Genomic DNA, 20,000 nt, shown 5'->3' on the forward strand with positions numbered 1-20,000 from the left:
GGGACAGGATATTATCCTTAGAAATCCTCCTGTGACAGCAGCCTGTCTTGCATTTCTTGCACAAGGTGATCATCGATGAGGGGAAAATACCCGACTCTTTGCCAGTAGGATTCAGGAGTTGCGGCTGGGACATTTTCCTTATGTTGTGGCCTTCCCGTGGTTCTTGGCATCCTTGGCTCCATAACGAACTCGGCTGCCATCTGCTTTCCCCGCTTGTACACCTCAATCAAAACTAAAGGATTGGCTATCTCAGGTTCCATAATATTTATGACTACACTTGCCTCCTTTGCTGCCTCTATGAGATCTACATTTTCCTTACAGCATGATTGACAAGGCAACCGTTCTGGAGAGAACGTGCGCTGCACCACAGAGAGCAATAATGTAAACTGTTTTAATTATGGAGCACAAGTAGCCTCTCGCCTTTGCATCCCCGTCATTTGACAGGGTCTCGAGCGCCTCTAGTACTCGAAAATTCTCTACACGTGCATTTAAATGGTTTGTTCACTTTGAAACAACCGCGCAAGATCAAATAAATTCATAAATTTGCTTTCTTGGTCTTTTCCTGAAAAAAGAGAAATCATTCAAAAGGGAAAATGTTCGGATAATTATGTCCAAAAGTTTGTAAGCCCAGGCTTACTGGCTTCAAGGCTGCTACGCCTCTGGTAGTTATTTTTCCGATTTGCTTGATACTCCTGTCACTGAATTCGAATACATTTCGAGGCACAACTCCTTTACAGTGCGTATGAAATAAAAAAAAATACTTAAGGCCTGTTTGAAAGGGTTTTCAAAATAATTAAGAATCATGGCTTTTTTCCGTTTTGAAGCATCTTTTTTCCACTACTCAACCGGAAACTCAAGCTAGGATACATGGGCGCGTTGGCCAGCCAAGCCGCCGTGCAGTTTATTAAGCATTGGAATAGGTACAAGAGTATGATACATCATTTCTAAAATAAAGAGAAAAGCAATGCACCAGAGCAGGACACGAAAACCCCTAAAAAAACCATCAGGTGGAAAAAAGCGGGGAACGTGTAGCCCCAACCAAGGCAGTGGTGTGACCCTCGGGGTTCTGGGGAATTCCAATTGAAAGACACTACTTACAACGTTTAAGACGCGCTATCAGATACCGCCTAAAGAAGGTATTTAAAAATACTAATTCAGCTCGATAGAACAAAAAAACGAATTACATTTCAGAATAATTAAGAATGGCTTTTTCCGTTTTGAAGCATCTTTTTTCTTTTCAGAGACATCTGAGTTTTTTGTCTGTCTGCAAATTAGCAAATTGCTGACGTCAATAGGGGATCCATTCAAGGAAGATCAAGCCGAATTTCTCTGAAAATGTAGCAGCTACATTATTCAAACTTGGCAGGAGCAATAACCCTTAAGAAATGTGCAAGTCGGTGCAAAGCATGATGTAACCATGGCAACACTTTTGGCTCTAGTCCCTTTTGATTGTAAATGAAATATCTCAATTTCCTCTCAAATCAAGCAAGACAGACAGTCCTGCTCAAAACACACATACAGAGTCCATGTTGATGTAGGTCTCCTAATCAACTCATTGAGTGTGAATGGTGTTTGTTTAAGACAAAAAGTGGGAATGCAAGTTCCGCACAAACGTGATCTGGAAGCAAAACTTTGCCATGGAAACCGCATGCATTAACTGATGTACATTACTGGAGCCAAGTTTGAAGACTATTGCCTTATTTCTGAGGATATTTTATATTTTGTGATTTCTTTTCCTTTGGAACCACTGATGACGTCATCAGTTTTTACAAAAAAAAAAACTTTAATGAAAGTGCTACTAATAACTATGACCAAAAAAATTAATCTTTATTTTTATATGGATTTCAAAACAATGTTAACTAACAAGAAAGTGACCCAAGTTTTAAGCCTTAATTTCAAAAAGACCCTTGTTTATTTTAACTGGAATTTTCCTATTTAGTAGTCCGCCATTACTAACTTTAAAATTTTGAGAGAGCTGGATCGAGGAGAAAATGACGTGAAAGACTCAGTAGCTTAAGAATGCAATGCGTGTGTACGCGACTAAAGTAATATGCAGCACGGGAGTTTCGGGCCTTCAGACTTTTAAATTCGTGTTTTGCATATATAACAAGCTGCGTTTACAGGCTGTAATTTAAAGCTAGTGAGTAGATGACGTCACTTTTCCCTAGATTCAACCCCCTGAAGTCCAGTCGGTCAGTTTGGAACGGGAGTAATGGCGGACCGTCAAGTCAAAAACTTACACTCAAAGTAAACAACCTTTCATAAAAATCAAAGCTCGAAATTAAAGGAATTCCTGAGGCAAAATCAGCATTTAAATCGGTAATTAACTAAAAATTGTCACTTTCAGTTTTAAAACTCATTAATAATTCATAAGCCAAAAACAAAAGAAATCACTACCGTGAAGGAAGTTTGGATATGCGTTCTTAATTATCATAAAATTTGGCCAACTTTGATCCCAAATATCTCTTAAAATAGTTATTCATTTGAGAAGAAATATCAAACACTCTAAATAGTGTTTCATCAGATACCCAACCACCTCGAAGTCGGTTAAAAAACTCGGCCTTCGGCCTCGTTTTTCAACTCGCTTCTCGGTGTTTGGATATCCGATGAAACACTCCTTCTCGTGTTTGATATATTACTTCAAAGATCGTCAGGCGCAGACTACTATTGAAAAAACTAGTTGTGGATCAGTTGGATGATACACTTAACTTGGAGGTGAGTTCAGATATAAAGGCGTATATATTCCCTTCATATAGTCTAACAATGAACGAGTCCCGGGAACGAAGACTGAATTTCAGTCGTTATAAGCCACATAAGCATACATTAACAGCTTTTGATAATTTGAAACACTGAGCTGTAAACAAGACAAGATCATCTTCAAGAGGCGACTATTTTGTTTGAAGTTTAAGGTTAAATCAAAATAAAAGATATTTTCAAGAAATAGTGTTAGAATTTGGAATAGCTGATCTTGTGAAGTGTACCATTGGGCATTCAACATTTGCGAAAAAATGACGTTGTACATTTCCAAGGCCATTTCGGGTATGCACATGCGCGAAATTTTGACGCTGGAAATTTCCATCGTCATTTTTGATTAACTGCAAATATGATCTTAAAGATTTCCATGGTCGTTTGTGTTCGATGTTGGAAATTTCCATGGTCGTTTTGAATTAACCTTAAATTTTAGTTCTTGGAAATTTCCATGGTCGTTTTAAATTAACCTTAAATTTTGATGTTGGAGATTTCCATGGTCGTGCCTCTCGCAAATTTGACTTTGGAAATTTCCGTGGTCATTTTACATTCCATTGGACTGATTTTAAACTTAAAGGTTATGATGATGTCGTCAAACAGATTTGAATGTTCAGACGGTAACTCGTGCAACACTCATTTGCCTTTCTTAGACAAAAACGTTAATCTACCTTCTTCAATTTGGAAATATTTTGAATCGTTCTTCTCATTCGTGACATAAATTTATGTTTCTAGCAATAAATGAAACAAACCTCTGAATTTCTTGCCAAGTCCTTTTTGCGAAAAAAAGTTATTTTTAAGCAAAAGTATCCATTTTTCAGTGAACCTCCACAGGACCGGCAATTCTGGCATGCTTTCTTGGTATTTTTGCGACACTTAACTGGGTGGAAGGTTGGCAAAAAACCCAAGCTTGGCAATCCGGGATTACCAAATTTGAGCCTTAATTAACCTACTTTGTGCCAAAAGTCCCAGTTTTCTTGGCATATTTTAATAGGAACTATCAACATTTTGCTAAAAATTAACGTTTTAGAATATTCCCGTTGGTTTAAGAACGTGTTATTTGACTATGATACTTAAACAAAATGCCGCAATCGCTATTACAAAACGCCGCGTAACCAAATGTGTCGTTGTAGAAAAATGCCCCAGAACAAGCCATCACTTCTCCTTCTTCTTCACATAATTCCGCAACCACTGTTACAAAACGCGTCGCTATAGAAAAATGCAGCATAACAATCTATCACTTCTCGCGAAGTTCCTTTTAATTAATCAAAACGCGCGAAGGGTAAGACGTCCTCCTCGATTGTCGACACCAAAACTTCACATTTTTAAGTACAAAGGTTTTATGCGAACAATATCTCAGTCTTTACCCTGCTTAAAGAGAAAACTAAAATTTGTATTTACAGTGTTTAAGACCACCCGGTCTTAGCATATCTCATGGTCACCAGACACGAAAGAGATAAGAATATTTCAAACCAGTAGGCACTACACAAGTCCGTGCAATCCCTTTGTATCCACAGGAAACTAACTGTACTGTCTTGAAATTGAGTCCATACAGTCCGATTGAAAAGCTTTAAAATTGTATCTCAGAATCATTTGATATTTGACACTCTTTTTTCATCTCACGGTCTTTTAGGAAAACCGGGAGCAAAGAGATAATCTTTTTAGAACTGAATTAATTTTAATCCAGTGCTACACTAGCTCTGATTTCTTCCCAGCTGATTTGAAAATCAACTTTTTGCTTAAAACACTCTTTAGCTGGTTTCAGAATTTATCATTCGACTAAGTTGATTGGCTGGGAAACTACCGATTTGTAAATAATGAATCTAAGATATATTGCAAGGCAAAAGGGAGAGATGCCCGCTTGACCACGATACCGATTAGTTTATTTATTCCCGTTTGCGATTACCGTGTTGAGTTTCTGATATGGGAAAAATTACCCCTTGCAATCGTCCAATCACAAAACTATTCTGAGCAGTTTCCATATCTTTGATTCAAGTTTTTCCATTTTTCTTGAGTGTCTTGCAAAAATAAAAAACCGTAGATTTATTGTCGTGCTAGAGACAACGTAACATTGTACTTGCTCTGGTATTTTCGTCTGCGAGTTTCCGCTTCAAAATGTCAAGATTAAGACGATCTGAGCTCCTAAAATAATGTTAAACTGTACTATGTGCAAACATAGTTAGTAGAGGTCCGGCCTCCACTAACCATGGTGCAAATTTGTCTAGGACAAGTTTTTGGTCTAAGTGTACCAATAAAGTTACAGCGAGATATACAGTCGCATCCATATCTAAAATTTCCTCTTCCATCGAAGGTCTCGTGCCAAAAAGGAGGTTTTTGAATTTGCAGGATTTGAAGATAGCTAAACTCTTGAAAAGGCTCCTTTGAGGTCAATTTCAATACGAGCTGGCGTGATTCTTCTGATGCCTCAAGAATAACGTTTTGCATCCTCTCGGCCACAAAATCTGTAACACTCGTTACAGTTGATGTTTCGTAGACGGACTGTATCCAAAACTTTACGTTAAGAACTTGAAAACTCAGCAGTATGTACTTGGTTGCAACTGCTTGCCAGTCGCAGGCCAACGTGTACTCGTAACTCTGCAACGCAAACTTCATCTTTGCTAAAACGCGTGGTAGCCTTCTTTGCAGGGGCATTATCGATTTCACATCGTCCGAGAGTTCATTGAGAAAATCTAAGCTTCGTTTGTAGTTGCGATAGAAGTTGTGAACTGCAGTCTCTAGGTTCACCTTATTAATGTTAAAACACATGTCATCAACGGCAATTCGCTCAGATGACTCGCTCTGTTTTGACTTGACGCACTGCATTTCTTCATGAGGTCGGGTTACGGTGTTCAGTAGGTCCTTCATTCTTTCAATCTCTCTGTCTAGGAAATTGATGAAGTCATTTCGAATATCCAAGACACTAAATTTATGGCTCAGGGTCTCACCAAGTTCATAAACCACAAAGGGCATTCTTCTCTAAGCTTAGAACATTTTTCCACCTTCTTTTGGTAATCATTGTGCACTTTATCGACTTCGTCACAGGTTCTAAAGAGGTCTCCGTTGCTTGTTTATACTGTCGACATTCCTCTTGTCCACATTTCTCTCGCAAAGACATTATTTCATCGTCACTTAGCTCAAGGGAAAGAGGACTTGGGCTCTTTCCAAAAAAGACATTGGTGATGAGAAAGTACTCTGCTTCCAGTGTCGGATATTGCAGAGTTCCACCAAAGCTCTTTATCACGTCGACTTTGCACCATGGACCATAGCCCTCGCAAGAGTCTCCTCCAGTAAACTTTGCCAAATACATGGGCGTAATACCATGTTTGTTCGGGCAATTTACATTAATACCTCTTACCCTCTTACTGGAAAGTAAGTGTGCAACGAATTTCCACATGCCCTGGCTAGCGGCCACGTGGTACAGAGTCAGATCTGAACGACTTTCATTGCAACCCACATCAAACATTTCGTTTTGCAAACCATGATCCAATATCTCTGATGCTGTAAGCGAAGCCAGTTCCACTTCAAGAGACGTCAGTACACTCACTCTTTCAAAATTTAGATAAGGTCGACCTATGTATTTCACAGCATACAGTACGGAAAGCCACAATGGAGTAAACCCGCTATCCGATTCTAAAGAATAGTTCGCTCCCCAGGAGATGAATTTCCGAATGGCAACTACATTTGCTCCCTGAGCTGCTCTGTGAAAGGCGTTGAAACCCTCTCCATCGAAACATTCATCGATGACCTTAGTTCCACTTGGGTGTAATAGAATCGCTCTGGTCAATGGACCATCTCCAATTCGCACCGTTTCCTTAATTCCTTGGCTGTTATTTCGTTCTTCATATGTGTAGAGAAAATAGTCGAATATTGCGTCTTCGGTCTTCAAATACCTGTTCCACTTGTTTGCCCCCATAAAGAACTGATAAACGTAATGCAAGTAATGTAGCTTATGATATGACGCCAGGTGTAGCGCTGACATTTCAAAGGGATCTCCACAGATTATTTCCATCTTTACATTGTGTTTCACTAGAACCTTGGACATGTGCCGACCACCGGTACGAAGACACACCAGCAATGGAGTTAATCCGGACTTAGAATTATAACAGTTTACATTTAAGCCGGCCTTCAACATAGCATTCACCACGTGAACCATTCTATCCCCAACAGCACTTACCAAATCTGAGCAGTCTAATTTCGTGAGCATGGTTGTTAACGTTTTCGTGATTACTCTTTCAAAAGGCTTTGGAGTTAAAGATGGCTCATTTAAAGGTAAGGTAACACGTTTTATAATTGCTTCACTAAAAATGACATCCAGAGCAAAAACCAGCGGGTTTAAAGATAATACCAAAGAGGAGAAACCACTACCCGTACTGGTGCCCAAAACAGTGGACAATGCATTGGTTTGTCCTTCTAATTTGTCAAAAACAGTTTCATTTCTATTATCTTTCATCCGTGCAATGGGTATCGATCCATCCTTTGCGACATGACGAAACGTTATTATAAGCTCTGCCAATGTGTCCATCCAGGGATATTGTATATTTATCTTGTTCATAGTATCCATTTGAATCGGAGCACTTCCAGTTTTCTCGATCCAATCTTTTGGGTTGCTTGCATACAAATCAACGAAGTACCCAAAACCACTAACATTCACGTCTTTCACGGAATAATGCAATGCTGACATGCCTTCGTTATCAATAGCTAGTGGATCGCATCCAAGTTTAAGCAAAGGACTGATGGCACCTTTCGCAAAACACACCGCTGCACTATGAACAGGCGTGGACCCATTTAGGCTTTTGGCGTTGATATCCGCTTCTTTTTCCACTAAAAGAAACAGGATTGACGCCATACCGTGACAGGAAGCTATATGAAGAGGATTCGATTCATTACAGTCCCCCATATTGATGTCAGCTCCATACTTTACAAGAAGCTCGGCAACACTATGATGACCATACTTCCAGCTAAATGTAAAGGAGTAAATCCACAAGGACAACCGTCTTCTTGTAGTGTTTTAGGCACAACAGATTGATGGTGTAGCAGAGATGAAGAGATTTCAAAGCTGCATTGGATAGAGGCACTGGTTCCGGATTCCAATAAGGCCTTCAAGGAGTTATATTTATTTAAATACACTGCCTCATGCTGAAGGTTCCTGCCGGCAGAATTCTTGCAGTTAACAGCATTTTGGTCTTTCCGTAACAATACTTCGATTACAGACAGATGTTCTCGCCTCACTGCCGCATGAAGCGCGGTTTCACGGAAATGAAGATGAGAAATATCGTGGACGTATTTTTTGGTGGAATTCAATTCCTCGTCGTTCACATTTACAAACAACAGGCGAGGAGTACCTTGGATACAAGTGTCTATTACGCCCTCTTTTAAAAGATACTTCACAACAAGTATGTGCCCATTAGAAGCGGAATGATGCAATGAAAGGCCGTCTGGAATTCCACCAGCATTCCTGAGCATCATAACAGTGTCACGATGGCCATTTTCTGCTGCCAGCTGGATTGCAGTATTGTTAGAACCAGATGTTTTAGAGATGGTGATGTTGTGTTGAAGAAGAAATTTGACAACATCGAGGTTGCCTTCTTGAGCGGCTGTATGCAGCAAGGAATAGCCACACCTCCTCCTTTTACATTCCTTGACTGAATCTACAGAGTGGGACTCAATTTCAGCATCAAGGTATGCAGTTGTGTGGTGTGGGTTAGCCCCTCTATCAAAAAGAGCCAACAAGTTACCAACTTGTCCGGCAGTAGCAGCTATGAAGGAAGGCGTACGTTTATTGTTATCCAAACAGTCAACGTTGAAGAAGTGCTGCAACAGGAGCTTTATGACATTGGTATTACGCGAACTGGCACTGAGGTGAAGTGCCGTTGTTTGGCTCCAACTTTCAGTGGAGTCAACGTTTCCTGAAGGCAGTGAAAGAAATTGCTTCACCAGAACTTTATCCAAACCTCCTTCTACGACATGACTTGCCAGATGAAACGCTTCATAGGGATTTAACATTCTTCCTGCTGCCACTTCGAGGTAATATTTTGCCAGGCGGTTGTGACCATTTCGTTTCTTAACATAGCACGCCTTTCCTTTGTTGGCATCACTGGTAAGCCATTCAGATAAAGAAGCATGATCAATTCGAAGGTCTCCCTCTGACCCATGCCACAAGAAGATGGATACCTGGTCAAGTTTTGGCATGAAGTCGTATTCCAGATCTAAGGTTGGATTCTCCAGAATGAACAGAGAGTGCATTTCTTCAATGGTAAGTGGAGTATACCGGTACGCTGCAACCAAGACTTCGAAAATTTCTCTCAGTGATCGAAACAATTCGAAAGTTGAAAACTTTCTTTCAAAGTACAATTGATATGTGCTCTCAAGTGTCTTGGGAAATGTTTCCCAATTGATCTTTTCCGCTGAAGTTAGCCACAAGTCGAGCATGACCTTAACATACAGAAAGTTACCGTGACCCTTTTCAGCGATGTTGGAAACAAGGACCTGAGTCGGTGCGTCATTATCACGGATAGAAAAGGAAGTTTTAAACCTTTCCACCACGGACTCCTTCAGCGAAGACACTTTAAGGGTAAGATATGTATCAATATCTTCCCGCTTTTCCTGACTGGCGGATCGCAGCTCTAGACTATGAAAGCCTTCTAGACCTGTGACAATGGACTTCACGTTTCGAGAGCTAACTATAAGTTTCAACCATCTTGGAAGTCGACGAGCCTTAGATTTGAGAATATTTACAACATCTGCCTTGTCACTGAAACATTCATCCAAAGCATCTACCACAATGTACCACGAAGCTTTCGGTTGCAGTCGAAACTCTTTTAAAGGTCTAACTATCCCGTGCTCAAAGCACCACTCGGGGTCTTCAGAACACTCATGTTTAAGTACTCTACGGACGAACGAATCTGTCAAAATTCTTTGACGGTATTCACTGAGCTTCCAAGCGATCATGTTTGCAAGGTTTCGAACAAACGTTACTCCATCCGGAGTTTTCTTGTGGAAGTGCATGCAAAAATGATGTGCAAGTATTCTGCTATGAACAACTGGGCTGGATGTTTTGGAGCAGAGTAAGTGTCTTAAAAAAGCAGATTTACCCGAACCTGGAGTTCCAGTTATTAAAACGCCTCTGTTGTCGGTGCTCTGTAAAACACTTTCCATTTGTTGGTAAAGCCACTGATGTCCAGTGAACTCCGCTCTGGAAGAATTGATGAAATCTGTGAAGTTGAAGAACTTCAGCTTCCATGGATCATCATACACTGGCATGGTACAGCCTTTGAAACGACCAAAATACAAGTTGAATTAGTTTTATCCAGTTAACCTAATGGAAACGTACATTTAGGCAAACAATCTAAAGGTAAATTAAGTTGCTTTTTTCCTTCTTAAAAGTGGCTCCGCCTCCGTGACAGAAACCTTTCTGCAATATATTGGCCCTCATGCAAAATGAGATTCTACCATTCTGACATTTAGATATTTTGCTTTAGGTGCCACTTGTAATCGAAACTACTTTTTAAACAGTAACTTCCCAAGACAGGAGTCCATTACCTAGAGCATCCTTACGTATTATACCCTTGAGTCAACTCTATCCCATATCTTTTTTATGTTTAGAACTGCTATACCTTTTCATCATTTTGAAATACCTTCGTGTTTCGGGTATGCTGCACGTGATGTAATGTTATCAGTGGCTGACCATAGGTCTCTTATGATTGGCTATTGTGAAAACACCTGTGAAAACCCCCTGGGAGTTGCTCCTAAAAATAACAAGATACGGAACAGGGTTGACTCACAAGGTTTGGGATCCTGGGCACAATGGGCTCCTGCCACGTCCGTGGCGACGCTGTTGAAAGGTGTTGTTTTCTATTGCCAAAGTGACAATAATTTCATATCAAGTACGATATACGTTCATAGTTGCAATCATGGAAAGGTAATAAGCCGAGAACAATTTGGGTTAATTAAGGAACTGGTCCTTCGTAGAACAGCCTAATCCCCAATTGAAACTTAGTTGTAAGCAGTGACGATAGAACCTCAACTAACTGGAGGCAGGTGACTAAAGGACGAGGAATGTTCAGGGTAAATTTCATTTCCAGTTTTACAAGGCAAAATAATACATTATCCTTCCGCGTGAAAAAGAAAGCTTCTGGCTTAAGTCAGCCGGTGTGGACTAAAATTTGAAAGAGCATTCTGTGATCTGATTCAACCATGGCAAATCGCGAAAAACATAAAATCTTCCAATCTTTTAGGGGTTCTCGGGAGTGTTTACAATGAAGCTGAGCCAATCTGTTATATCATAGAAATAGCTGGACTTGATGGTTTCCCGCTTAAATAGGCGGAGTAAGAGTGTACTGAAGTTGACCAAAGAAACACGCAAACTCAAAACCCACCTAACCCCTCCCCTCCCCCCCCCCCCCCCCCACGCAATCTTAGTTTAGTTTAGTTTATTGAGATTTGTCACCACAAAATACATACATTATCATAACAGTAGTATGACGTGACCGGAGAGACGAACAGGGTGGGTTTTTTTCACCTCATCTAAAACGAGGTAACAGCGGAAGAACAGCAATAACATCAACCATGAAACAACGTGCTTCTTCTCTACACTTTTCACGTTTCGTGACAGGTTCCAAAATACATCTCCAAGCACGACAATCGTTGTATTCAACAAATTGTAACATGCAAGCCTTGAAGGATTCGGATTCATTCCTTCCAATGCTTTCTTAATGATTTCTTGTTCGTTTTTCAGTTCAGTTCGCAGTTCTTTATTTAATGCCAGTTCGGCATTAATACTGTGTAGATCTTTTCGAATTATTTCTTTGAAGTCGGCCAACACTTTTGCCTCCATGCTGTGCAGGTCCGAAACACTTTTGAGTTTAACAATTTCCTTGAGGGCGTTCTGAGCATCAGGTTCGTGGGCTAAGTTGGGATCCCTCAGAAGATTTTCAATTGCCTCAAAAGCCACTTGCTTGTCAGCATCGCTCAATTCTAATGAGGTAACGTGTGCCCACTTTTTGTTACGGATCTCTCGGACATCCTTGACCAAGTGTCGTGGAACGGCGAAGTGTGTGCACCAGAATATAAGGTTCAACATAGTAGTGATGTCCATGTCTTCCGCACTCGTTAAAGCATGCCTTGCATTATCAGGAAGGTAGAGTTTAGCTATCTCCCACGGGCCCAAGGCAGGATCAAGCCACTTGCTGGAATCACTTTGTTTCCAATTTGGCTTGCTTTTGTCATGATAAGCTTGAACATATTTCGCCCAGTTGCATTTCACCATGTCGTGATACTGGTTTGGTCTTCTTTTCGCGACAAAGCCACAGGTGCAAGGTGCAACAACATGTGCCAAGCTTGTAGTAACATTCTTAAGTCTCTGTTTCTCTTTTGATGAATGATTGGAGACCATGACGAAGTTCTGTTGTTAAGGCATGACTAAGAGCAATCCAATTTCTGTACTCAGGCTTAGCCAGTTGTGCAAGTGTTCCCGCCGAAGAGCTGGAAGATGCCATTTACTTAACTACAAAAAGCAACAAACAGTCTTCACTTTTTGCTTGCGACGACCTTTCTATTGTAACCTAATGACCTCCGCCCAGTTTGTTTAAGTTATGGTTTTGGCTTCTCGTTTAAATTACTTTACTGCGTTTGTAGTTGTTTTGTTAATTGTTTTCTTCGTTTTCAAACAATATTCAAAATTGCTTGGCAAAGGAAAGGAAAGGAAAGGAACTAGTCTTCTAGCGTTGGGGCACTAATTGGGACACTGTAAGCTGAAATCAACAATTAACGTAAATCAAGTCAAATTTTGGTTTTTGAAGAGAGGGGAACACCCAAGAAAAACCTCTCGGTGCAGAGAAGAGACCCAACAAACTCAACCTACATATGACACCTAGTCCGGAATCGAACCCGGGCCACATTGGTGAGAGGCGAGTGCTCTCACCACTGCCCCATCCCTGCACCCCTAAAAACGTACAGCTGAGTGTTTATTTTTAATTTGTTTAGAGCTGCTTTTCGCTCTGTATTGCAAGTTTTGGCATATCTTTGGAATATTTTAAATTTTGAATCCGATAAAGTTGCATGATTCCTGGACGACCTACGACAGAAGAGCAGATGCAAAATATTCGTTTTAAATTGTTTTGTTTTGTTTGTTTTTTTTCTCTTTGATTGCTTTTCGTCAAGGCTAAACAAAAAATATTCAAAATTGTTTTATCCTGTTAATTCGTTGTTTAAGTAAGGCCAGTAAGAATAAATAACGCGGGAGCTCCGCTTTTCGGCTTAATCTATACAAGTAAGGTTAGAGGCCCTGTATCGCTTCTTGGTATATCAACGCTTTTGTTTACCAGTTTTTCTCAGAAATGGATTTAGCAGTAATCACTTTATTCAAATCAATTAAACTACTCATTTTATAGTTGCCTCTTACGGTCCTGCACCATGAAAAAAAAAAAAAATCGATTAGACTGGAATACGATACGAGGTTTCTGTTTCGAGCATACGCACTTGAAAAATATTCCGCCCCTAAAGCCAGTGCGCGTACTCACAACTGGGAAATATTCCTCGTTATGGTACTACTATATTATTCGATTGTATTAGCTATTGTACAGACAACGCACGAAACTAGTACAAATATTCCACGATATTGTACTGTTAGTTATTGTTCGAGTAATGATCCTACGAGGATCTACATCGGCCATCCATAAAGTTATTGTACACTAGGTTATTGTACAGTACAGAACCGGTTTGACTAGTTTAGTTGCTAACGTTTTCCCCCACGCACAAATCTCCCACCCCTCGGTTGTTAACAATTCATGGCTAAAATTTTCGTGGAAAAAGTTGAATAATAAATAGCTTATTAGATGTTTTGGTGTGTAGTATCGCTAAGTATTTTTACTCGTTGTTTGGTTTTTGACTTGCCCTAGCGGCATCGTCAAAATACAGCACAATTCGTAAAAATACTCAGCTATGCTGGCTACACATCAAAACATCTAAAAAGATATATGTATTCCGATCTCAGCTCGCAGTACTTTTTCAAATTCAGTTCTCGAGTTTGCGTATGAACACAGAGGAAAGGGCATCATTGAAATAGCAAATGTACGAACGAAAATCGAACCATTTTTTTCTTAAGTTTCCACCCAGATTTACTTAAAATCAAGACATCTAGAAGGCCATGAAAGGAACAAATGTAGTTCGCTAATCAAAGTCTTCTCAACGGTGGAGAAGACGAAGACCGTCATTCCAACTTCGGTCCATTCACGCGAAGAAGCAGTCTTTGATATTTTTAAATTTGATGAAAGAGATGATTTAGAAAAGCGATAATAGAAAAAACGTGGAGATGATCGGGATTGGCAACACTGAGGGGACCAGATGGACACCTGGCCAAAGTGGAACCTGCAGGGGAAACGTTAATGACGGAAATCCCGACACACCTGGAGGCGCACAAGGACCGTGAAGGTAAAAGTCACTGCTCAAAATAGAGTCAAATGGCGAGCATTAGTGGAGGACTAATTTTGCATCAGGAGCGAAGAGGACTGATCATCCCCGGGGCACCAACTGAAAAAATAAAGCATTGATCATCTCTTTCCCTGCAGTTGGCGAGAATGTACGATTTCAGCAATTCAGTCCTTGCAATGTAGAGGGACAATTGCCATCTGAACCTATTTCAGTTGCTTAGATGCTACTAGTCTCCGATAGCTAAGTGGTATAGCTTCCGAACTAGAAATCGGACGGCCATTCGTTCGACTCCTGCAAAGGAACTCTGGAACTTTTTTCAGGGGGCCAGTGTCCCTCTTTATTGTTATAAGTTATCTATTATAAAAAAATACAATGTCAAATATGGGTACAAATAAATGTTGTTGTGGCAGTGGCTCTTTCTTGCGCCTTTCTCCGTTTTTCGTTAATATTGTTCAGCCTTTTTTCTCGTGCTCACGGTTGCTCTTTCTTCCGCTGCACGTTACCATAGTTTTCATCTCTTTATTCGGGCTCTTTCTTGCTCTTTCTCTCGTTGTTTGCTTGTGTTTTCTCGCATCTCGAGCATCGTTTACTCTTCGCCTGCTTACCGGTTTTTTTTCCTAGCTATCTTTCTCTTCTTTCCTCGTTACGTTGTACCGGCAACAAATTAAAAAATACTTAGCTTGTTTTTGGTTACGCACAACATGTTTGCTTGTTTTACTAACACGGAGTGTAAGATGCAGTACGCTAGCCATGAAACTTCCCGCCAAAAAAGCGGGTTCCAGCAATGCGACATTTGAATCAAAGTGCCACTGTCGTTACTCGTGGATATGAAAGTTACTGCGATTGTTTAAAACTGGCAGGCTGAAGTTTTCTTTATTCATTAGCATTGATAGTTGGATAATTGTGTAACAGCACGGTGGGCTCTTATATGCAACTAGATAGTCAAAATAATGCATGTATGTGAGGTAATCCCCTTTGCTGGAATTCAACCATGTGAGACCATGTGAAATAAGTATACCATTTCTCCAATAGGCATAAGATTACTCTTTAACACATCCTCTATAAAGAGCTGTACCATGTGTTCAAAGTTCGTTGCACAGATGACAGGGTAATTTTGAATCAGGGGTGTTGTTTTTTTCTGTTACCAGGTCATATCGTTAATGTCATCAGGTTTAGCAAGTAAAGCAGATCCATTTAGTAATATTAACACTTTTTGTGCCAGTTATACATTCCTCCAACAAACCTTGCGAATATTTATCACTATATTTGATACTGTTACACTTAGAAACAGATGATTTGAACCATAACTGATCACAGCAAGTGCATATATATATTCAGGGCCATGTGTTATCTTATAAAAGACTGAATCACTTTTGACATGGAATGTCCAATAGAGTCTTGACCTTGACAAATTTCAGTTTGGTTTAGCCTTGAGCTCTGCATACATTTTGTAGCTTTCCTTAAATGGTTTTATGCTTTTCTGTTTAGGTCTCTGATATGTTCTGGATTGCTTTTCTTTTCCTATTCCCTTGCTGCTTCAATATTTTCAGACCTGTTTTGGTGTTTTGCATTGTTTTTAGAAACAGATGATTTGAACCATAACTGATCACAGCAAGTGCATATATATTCAGGGCCATGTGTTATCTTATCATGAAAAAGACTGAATCACTTTTGACATGGAATGTCCAATAGAGTCTTGACCTTGACAAATTTCAGTTTGGTTTAGCCTTGAGCTCTGCATAGCTTTCCTTAAATGGTTTTATGCTTTTTTTTTTAGGTCTCTGATATGTTCTGGATTGCTTTTCTTTTCCTATTCCCTTGCTGCTTCAATATGGATTCAACTCCAGCAGCATGCACATTCATGTGATAGGAAGGATCATTGTATAACTGGTGTGCAACAGAAGAAAAGAAGCATGAACCATCTGAGGTACTTTCTAGTGACTTCAATCCTTTTTGAGCTAATCGAGCCTATAACAGTGCTATAGAAGGAATTCTCAGTTTGTATGTGCTGTATGTGTACTCGTTCCATGAGCAACAGGGCCTGGGTTCGATTCAATGTCTCCTGATATCAATAGCTCTTCTCTTGATAGACAATAATTCTCATTTTGTTGCTTCAATTTTGTCGAATGCGTAGACGCAGATTGATCTTGAATACACAATAGAAATGACAAGTCTTTTTGTGTTTAGCAGTCCTGCGGATGATAAGATAGAAATGACGATTAGCATATCCTACTCTCGAAGATTGTTACGTCAGAGTTGCGGTCTAGGTATGGAGATATAATATTTTCCAAAAGCAAGAGATAAACACTTTCTCAACCCAGACGAGCTCGGTACGTTCTCATTTAAATAATGCACCATACACTTTCTAATTACCTTGTCCTTCTGAAACAAGCTCGACGTTTTCTTGTAAGGAATTAATCCTGGAAGGTTCTCTGTTCCGGGAAGCATGTGCCGTGCCTCAGCCCTTGCTCTATCGCAGGAGATTGGTACGGATTTCTCATCAGTTTTCGTTACATAATCAGTGACCGAGTCTTTCGACAATCCTTTATTATGGTCCACCACACAAGTACTAATGTCTGGAAGCATGAATTGCTTGGTTGCCTCACTGTTTTTCATGTCACGGATGTTGCTCAAGTTGTATTGATGTGGCTTTGATGACTCATAGCTTGCAAAACTTAGTGATAGCTTTGATAAACATTGGCATACTTTGAAAGCTTCGATGTTACTCTCCAAATGGAAGTCACCCTCCACATGGAATTTGTTTATCCCCCGTGAGCTTAGGGGATGAACAAGCACATGTCTTCTCACGATGTGTCTGTCGATTCCATTTCTACATGTATTTATGTCTTCGCGTTGGTCAGTGAAAGGCGGTGCACAATTAATTGCACCAATCTGTACTTGTTCAGAATATTTTGCTTCACCTTCGAAGAAAGCCATTTCTTTCATTCTTCCGTTTCTTGCTTCTAAATGCAGCGGAAGGTGCTCAAACACTTAAGTGTAAAAGCGACATACAGCAATGGCGGCGCACAACCTCGCAAACAGGAAGTCACAGCTTTCTAAGCTGTGTTGTGATTATCCATCCTGATTGGCTTATTAGATACAACTTCCGGTTACGCACGAGTGACACATTTGCATAAAGAACCTCACCAAAACTCATGGATATATCCTCGAGTAAAAATTGGCTTACATGAAAAGTTGAACGTGCGTACGGACGGTATTGCGATGGCGTCATAACCAATTTCCTGGGGTTATTATATTTTCTTAACCATGGTGCTATTAATTCAAAAGGGAATTATTTCTCACAATGCATTCCGATGAAAAGACTCTCTCGACGGCATAGCTGAATTGCGGCCTTTCTGAGACGTAACCAAAAGTATACAAAAAGTATGGAACACTTACATTCTTACGAGGAGACTAGTATTTTCAGTGAGTTTTTTGTTTTGTTCTTGAGGTAAGACGACTTGACACCAGCATAGTTTTTTGGCCGTTCTCTTGCAGCCATAGAGTCCGATCGACAAATGCGAGTGTAAAAAAAATCCGTCGGGTTCGAGGAAATTATGAATCGTGTGGAAGGAAAAATGAACATCAATGTTTAAAGGTGGGCAGACACGAAGGGTCATGTTGCATGGACCCGTTTCCCGAAAGTCCCGAAACTTTTCGGGGCATTTTCGGGTGTCACAATTCCTTTTGTATCTTAAGAACAGAGAGGATTTAAGTCGTCAAACTTCACAGACAAATTTCTTTTAGTTACCTTGAAAACATGTTAAAAGGTCGCGTTTCCAAAACAAGCAGTTGGCAGTTTCACAAATGGCTTTTCGGGCCCAAAATGTTTTCGGGACTTTTGAGAAACGGGCCTATGGTGCAGCGACATGTTGCAGAGACAAAAAAGTGAGTAGTACACACTGAGATGACATGTAGGAGGGACGTGTGGCGGGGACATGTAGCATGGACAAAATTGCAACATGTGTACACACATGAAAATGTTGTGCATGGGTTCATGTTTCAGGAATATGTTGCAGCGACATGTCCCCTGGTGTGAGCGGATACTTTTGTAACTGTGCAACACCAATTTAGGGGTTATTTTGTCCCTGTGACGTGTCTCATGAAGTTCAAAAAGCAAATTTCATGGGACACAGTCACTAGCGGTAATGTGTATCTTTAGGCATGCCCATAAAAGCGAACCTCTCAACTATTATGTGCTTATGTTTTTGTTTTCAGGTATTTGTTAAACTCGTCTGCTTACCAGAAAATAAAGATAAAAATAAAATACCGTTTATTATCTTTTTGGTAACTAAATTACAGAGATTATTTACATCAATCACAAATTACTGAAACTTCTTACATGGCATAAATGAAAATTCCAAAAGGATAAATACAACCAATCCGGCCTGAACATCACTATAAATTAGTCTCTTTCCCCGTGCTCATTCTTGATCTTTTCGCCATTTTTCGTCACCATTATTCTGCCCGGTTTCTCCGTACTCGTGCTTTCTCTTTCTTCCGCTGCTGGTTACTATACTTTCGCCTCTTTCTTCGGGCTCTCTCTCTCTCGTTGTTTGGCACTGATATTTCGCCTGTTTTCTCGCACTCTAAATCGCCGCTCTCTCTCACGCTGAGCATCGCTTACTCGACGCCTGCTGGCCACGCAACTGCCCGCCAAAAAAACCCGGGTTCCGGCAGTGCGACATTTCGCAATGTAAAGTTGAAGGTACGGACGGACGGACGGTCTTCCAATGACGTCATGTCCAAAATTTCCTTGGATTTTAATACCATATTTTCCGTGATTAGTGTGGGGGAACCGTGACACATTTAATACTGTCACTGCGCATTAGTCTTGTTTAAATTTATTACCCTTTCGATTTCAGAATCATACGTCTCTTCGAGAGGCTCGAAAGGGTTTTCAGCTTAGCATACGCGCGTCAACCACACATGACCTCCTTGCATCAGCCAGGAGCCCATGAGTAGGAGCGAGCAACTCCCATACTAAGCCTTTGGACTACCTTTGTCGCAAAACAACAAAGACAGTTCCGGTTCGGTGACGCTATGACGTCAAGTTAGTTTCCTGTGATTGGTCATCAGGCTCCTGCGGGAGTCTCATTTGCGGGAAATTCAATCGAAAAATAAATCGGTCTGTGAAAACCCCGTGACAGGAATATAATTATGGGAGTTGCTCGCTCCTACTCACGGGCTCCTGCATCAGCTCATGAATAAATCTAGATGACCGGAGATAAAACGTTACCGCTAATTTCGCTCACTTTTCTTGTAATTCTTATATAAATGAATTCTGAACATACATCTATTCACGAAAACTACGAAAATTTTGCGAAAACGGTTTAATGGTTTCTTAAATCCGTTTGCGTTGGTCCGTAAATTCACCCGTGTGCGGACTTAAATGAGCGGGTGACGCATGCGTAAATGCTTATCTTATAACCACCTCATTTTCCTGCGTAAGTGCAACTCTACAATAGACTCTATAATAGACCTCTATCTATTTTAATTGCAACTTTATTCGTTTATATCTCTGCTTCCGGACGGTAATTTGATTCCACTTTTAATTAATTTAAAACGTATTACTTAAAAATTTAAAAGAATTCTGTAGATGAAAAGAAAATTTGAGGCATATTTCGAATTAAACGATCTTTCTGTAAAACTGGCCTACAGATTTTGTTGAATTTTATACTTTTTAGAAATTATTTCTAACATTATCAGGTAAGTTTATGGGAAGACTTCATCGTCCCGTTTTTCAACAAAACACAATATATGTTGACATGAGTGAATTATATGTTGATTTTAAGGCTCAAAGAAATGACTTATATCATTGCCATGGT

At 40.2% G+C, this 20,000-nt stretch overlaps 3 protein-coding genes across 10 annotated transcripts in view; 1 reads left to right on the forward strand and 2 right to left on the reverse strand.

The window, feature by feature from the left end:
• The window catches only part of LOC138028979 (putative helicase mov-10-B.1), a 128,789-nt gene that overhangs the window by 30,630 nt on the left and 78,159 nt on the right, over positions 1-20,000 (forward strand). The window lies entirely within an intron of this gene.
• On the reverse strand, positions 5,696-7,642 carry LOC138037564 (ankyrin-3-like). The gene has a single exon (XM_068883471.1). It carries the CDS (start codon positions 7,640-7,642, stop codon positions 5,696-5,698), a length of 1,947 nt encoding a protein of 648 aa, XP_068739572.1.
• LOC138037565 (ankyrin repeat domain-containing protein 50-like) lies at positions 7,663-10,005 on the reverse strand. The gene has a single exon (XM_068883472.1). The coding sequence runs from the start codon at positions 10,003-10,005 to the stop codon at positions 7,663-7,665; it is 2,343 nt and encodes a 780-aa protein (XP_068739573.1).

This window comes from Montipora capricornis, chromosome 2 (genome assembly GCF_036669925.1).
Source record: "Montipora capricornis isolate CH-2021 chromosome 2, ASM3666992v2, whole genome shotgun sequence".
NCBI lineage: Eukaryota > Metazoa > Cnidaria > Anthozoa > Scleractinia > Acroporidae > Montipora > Montipora capricornis.

Bases quoted from the DNA above. Each gene is read 5' to 3' on its own strand.
- LOC138037564 (XM_068883471.1), bottom strand. From the start codon at position 7,642: ATGGGGGACTGTAATGAATCGAATCCTCTTCATATAGCTTCCTGTCAC.
- LOC138037565 (XM_068883472.1), bottom strand. From the start codon at position 10,005: ATGCCAGTGTATGATGATCCATGGAAGCTGAAGTTCTTCAACTTCACA.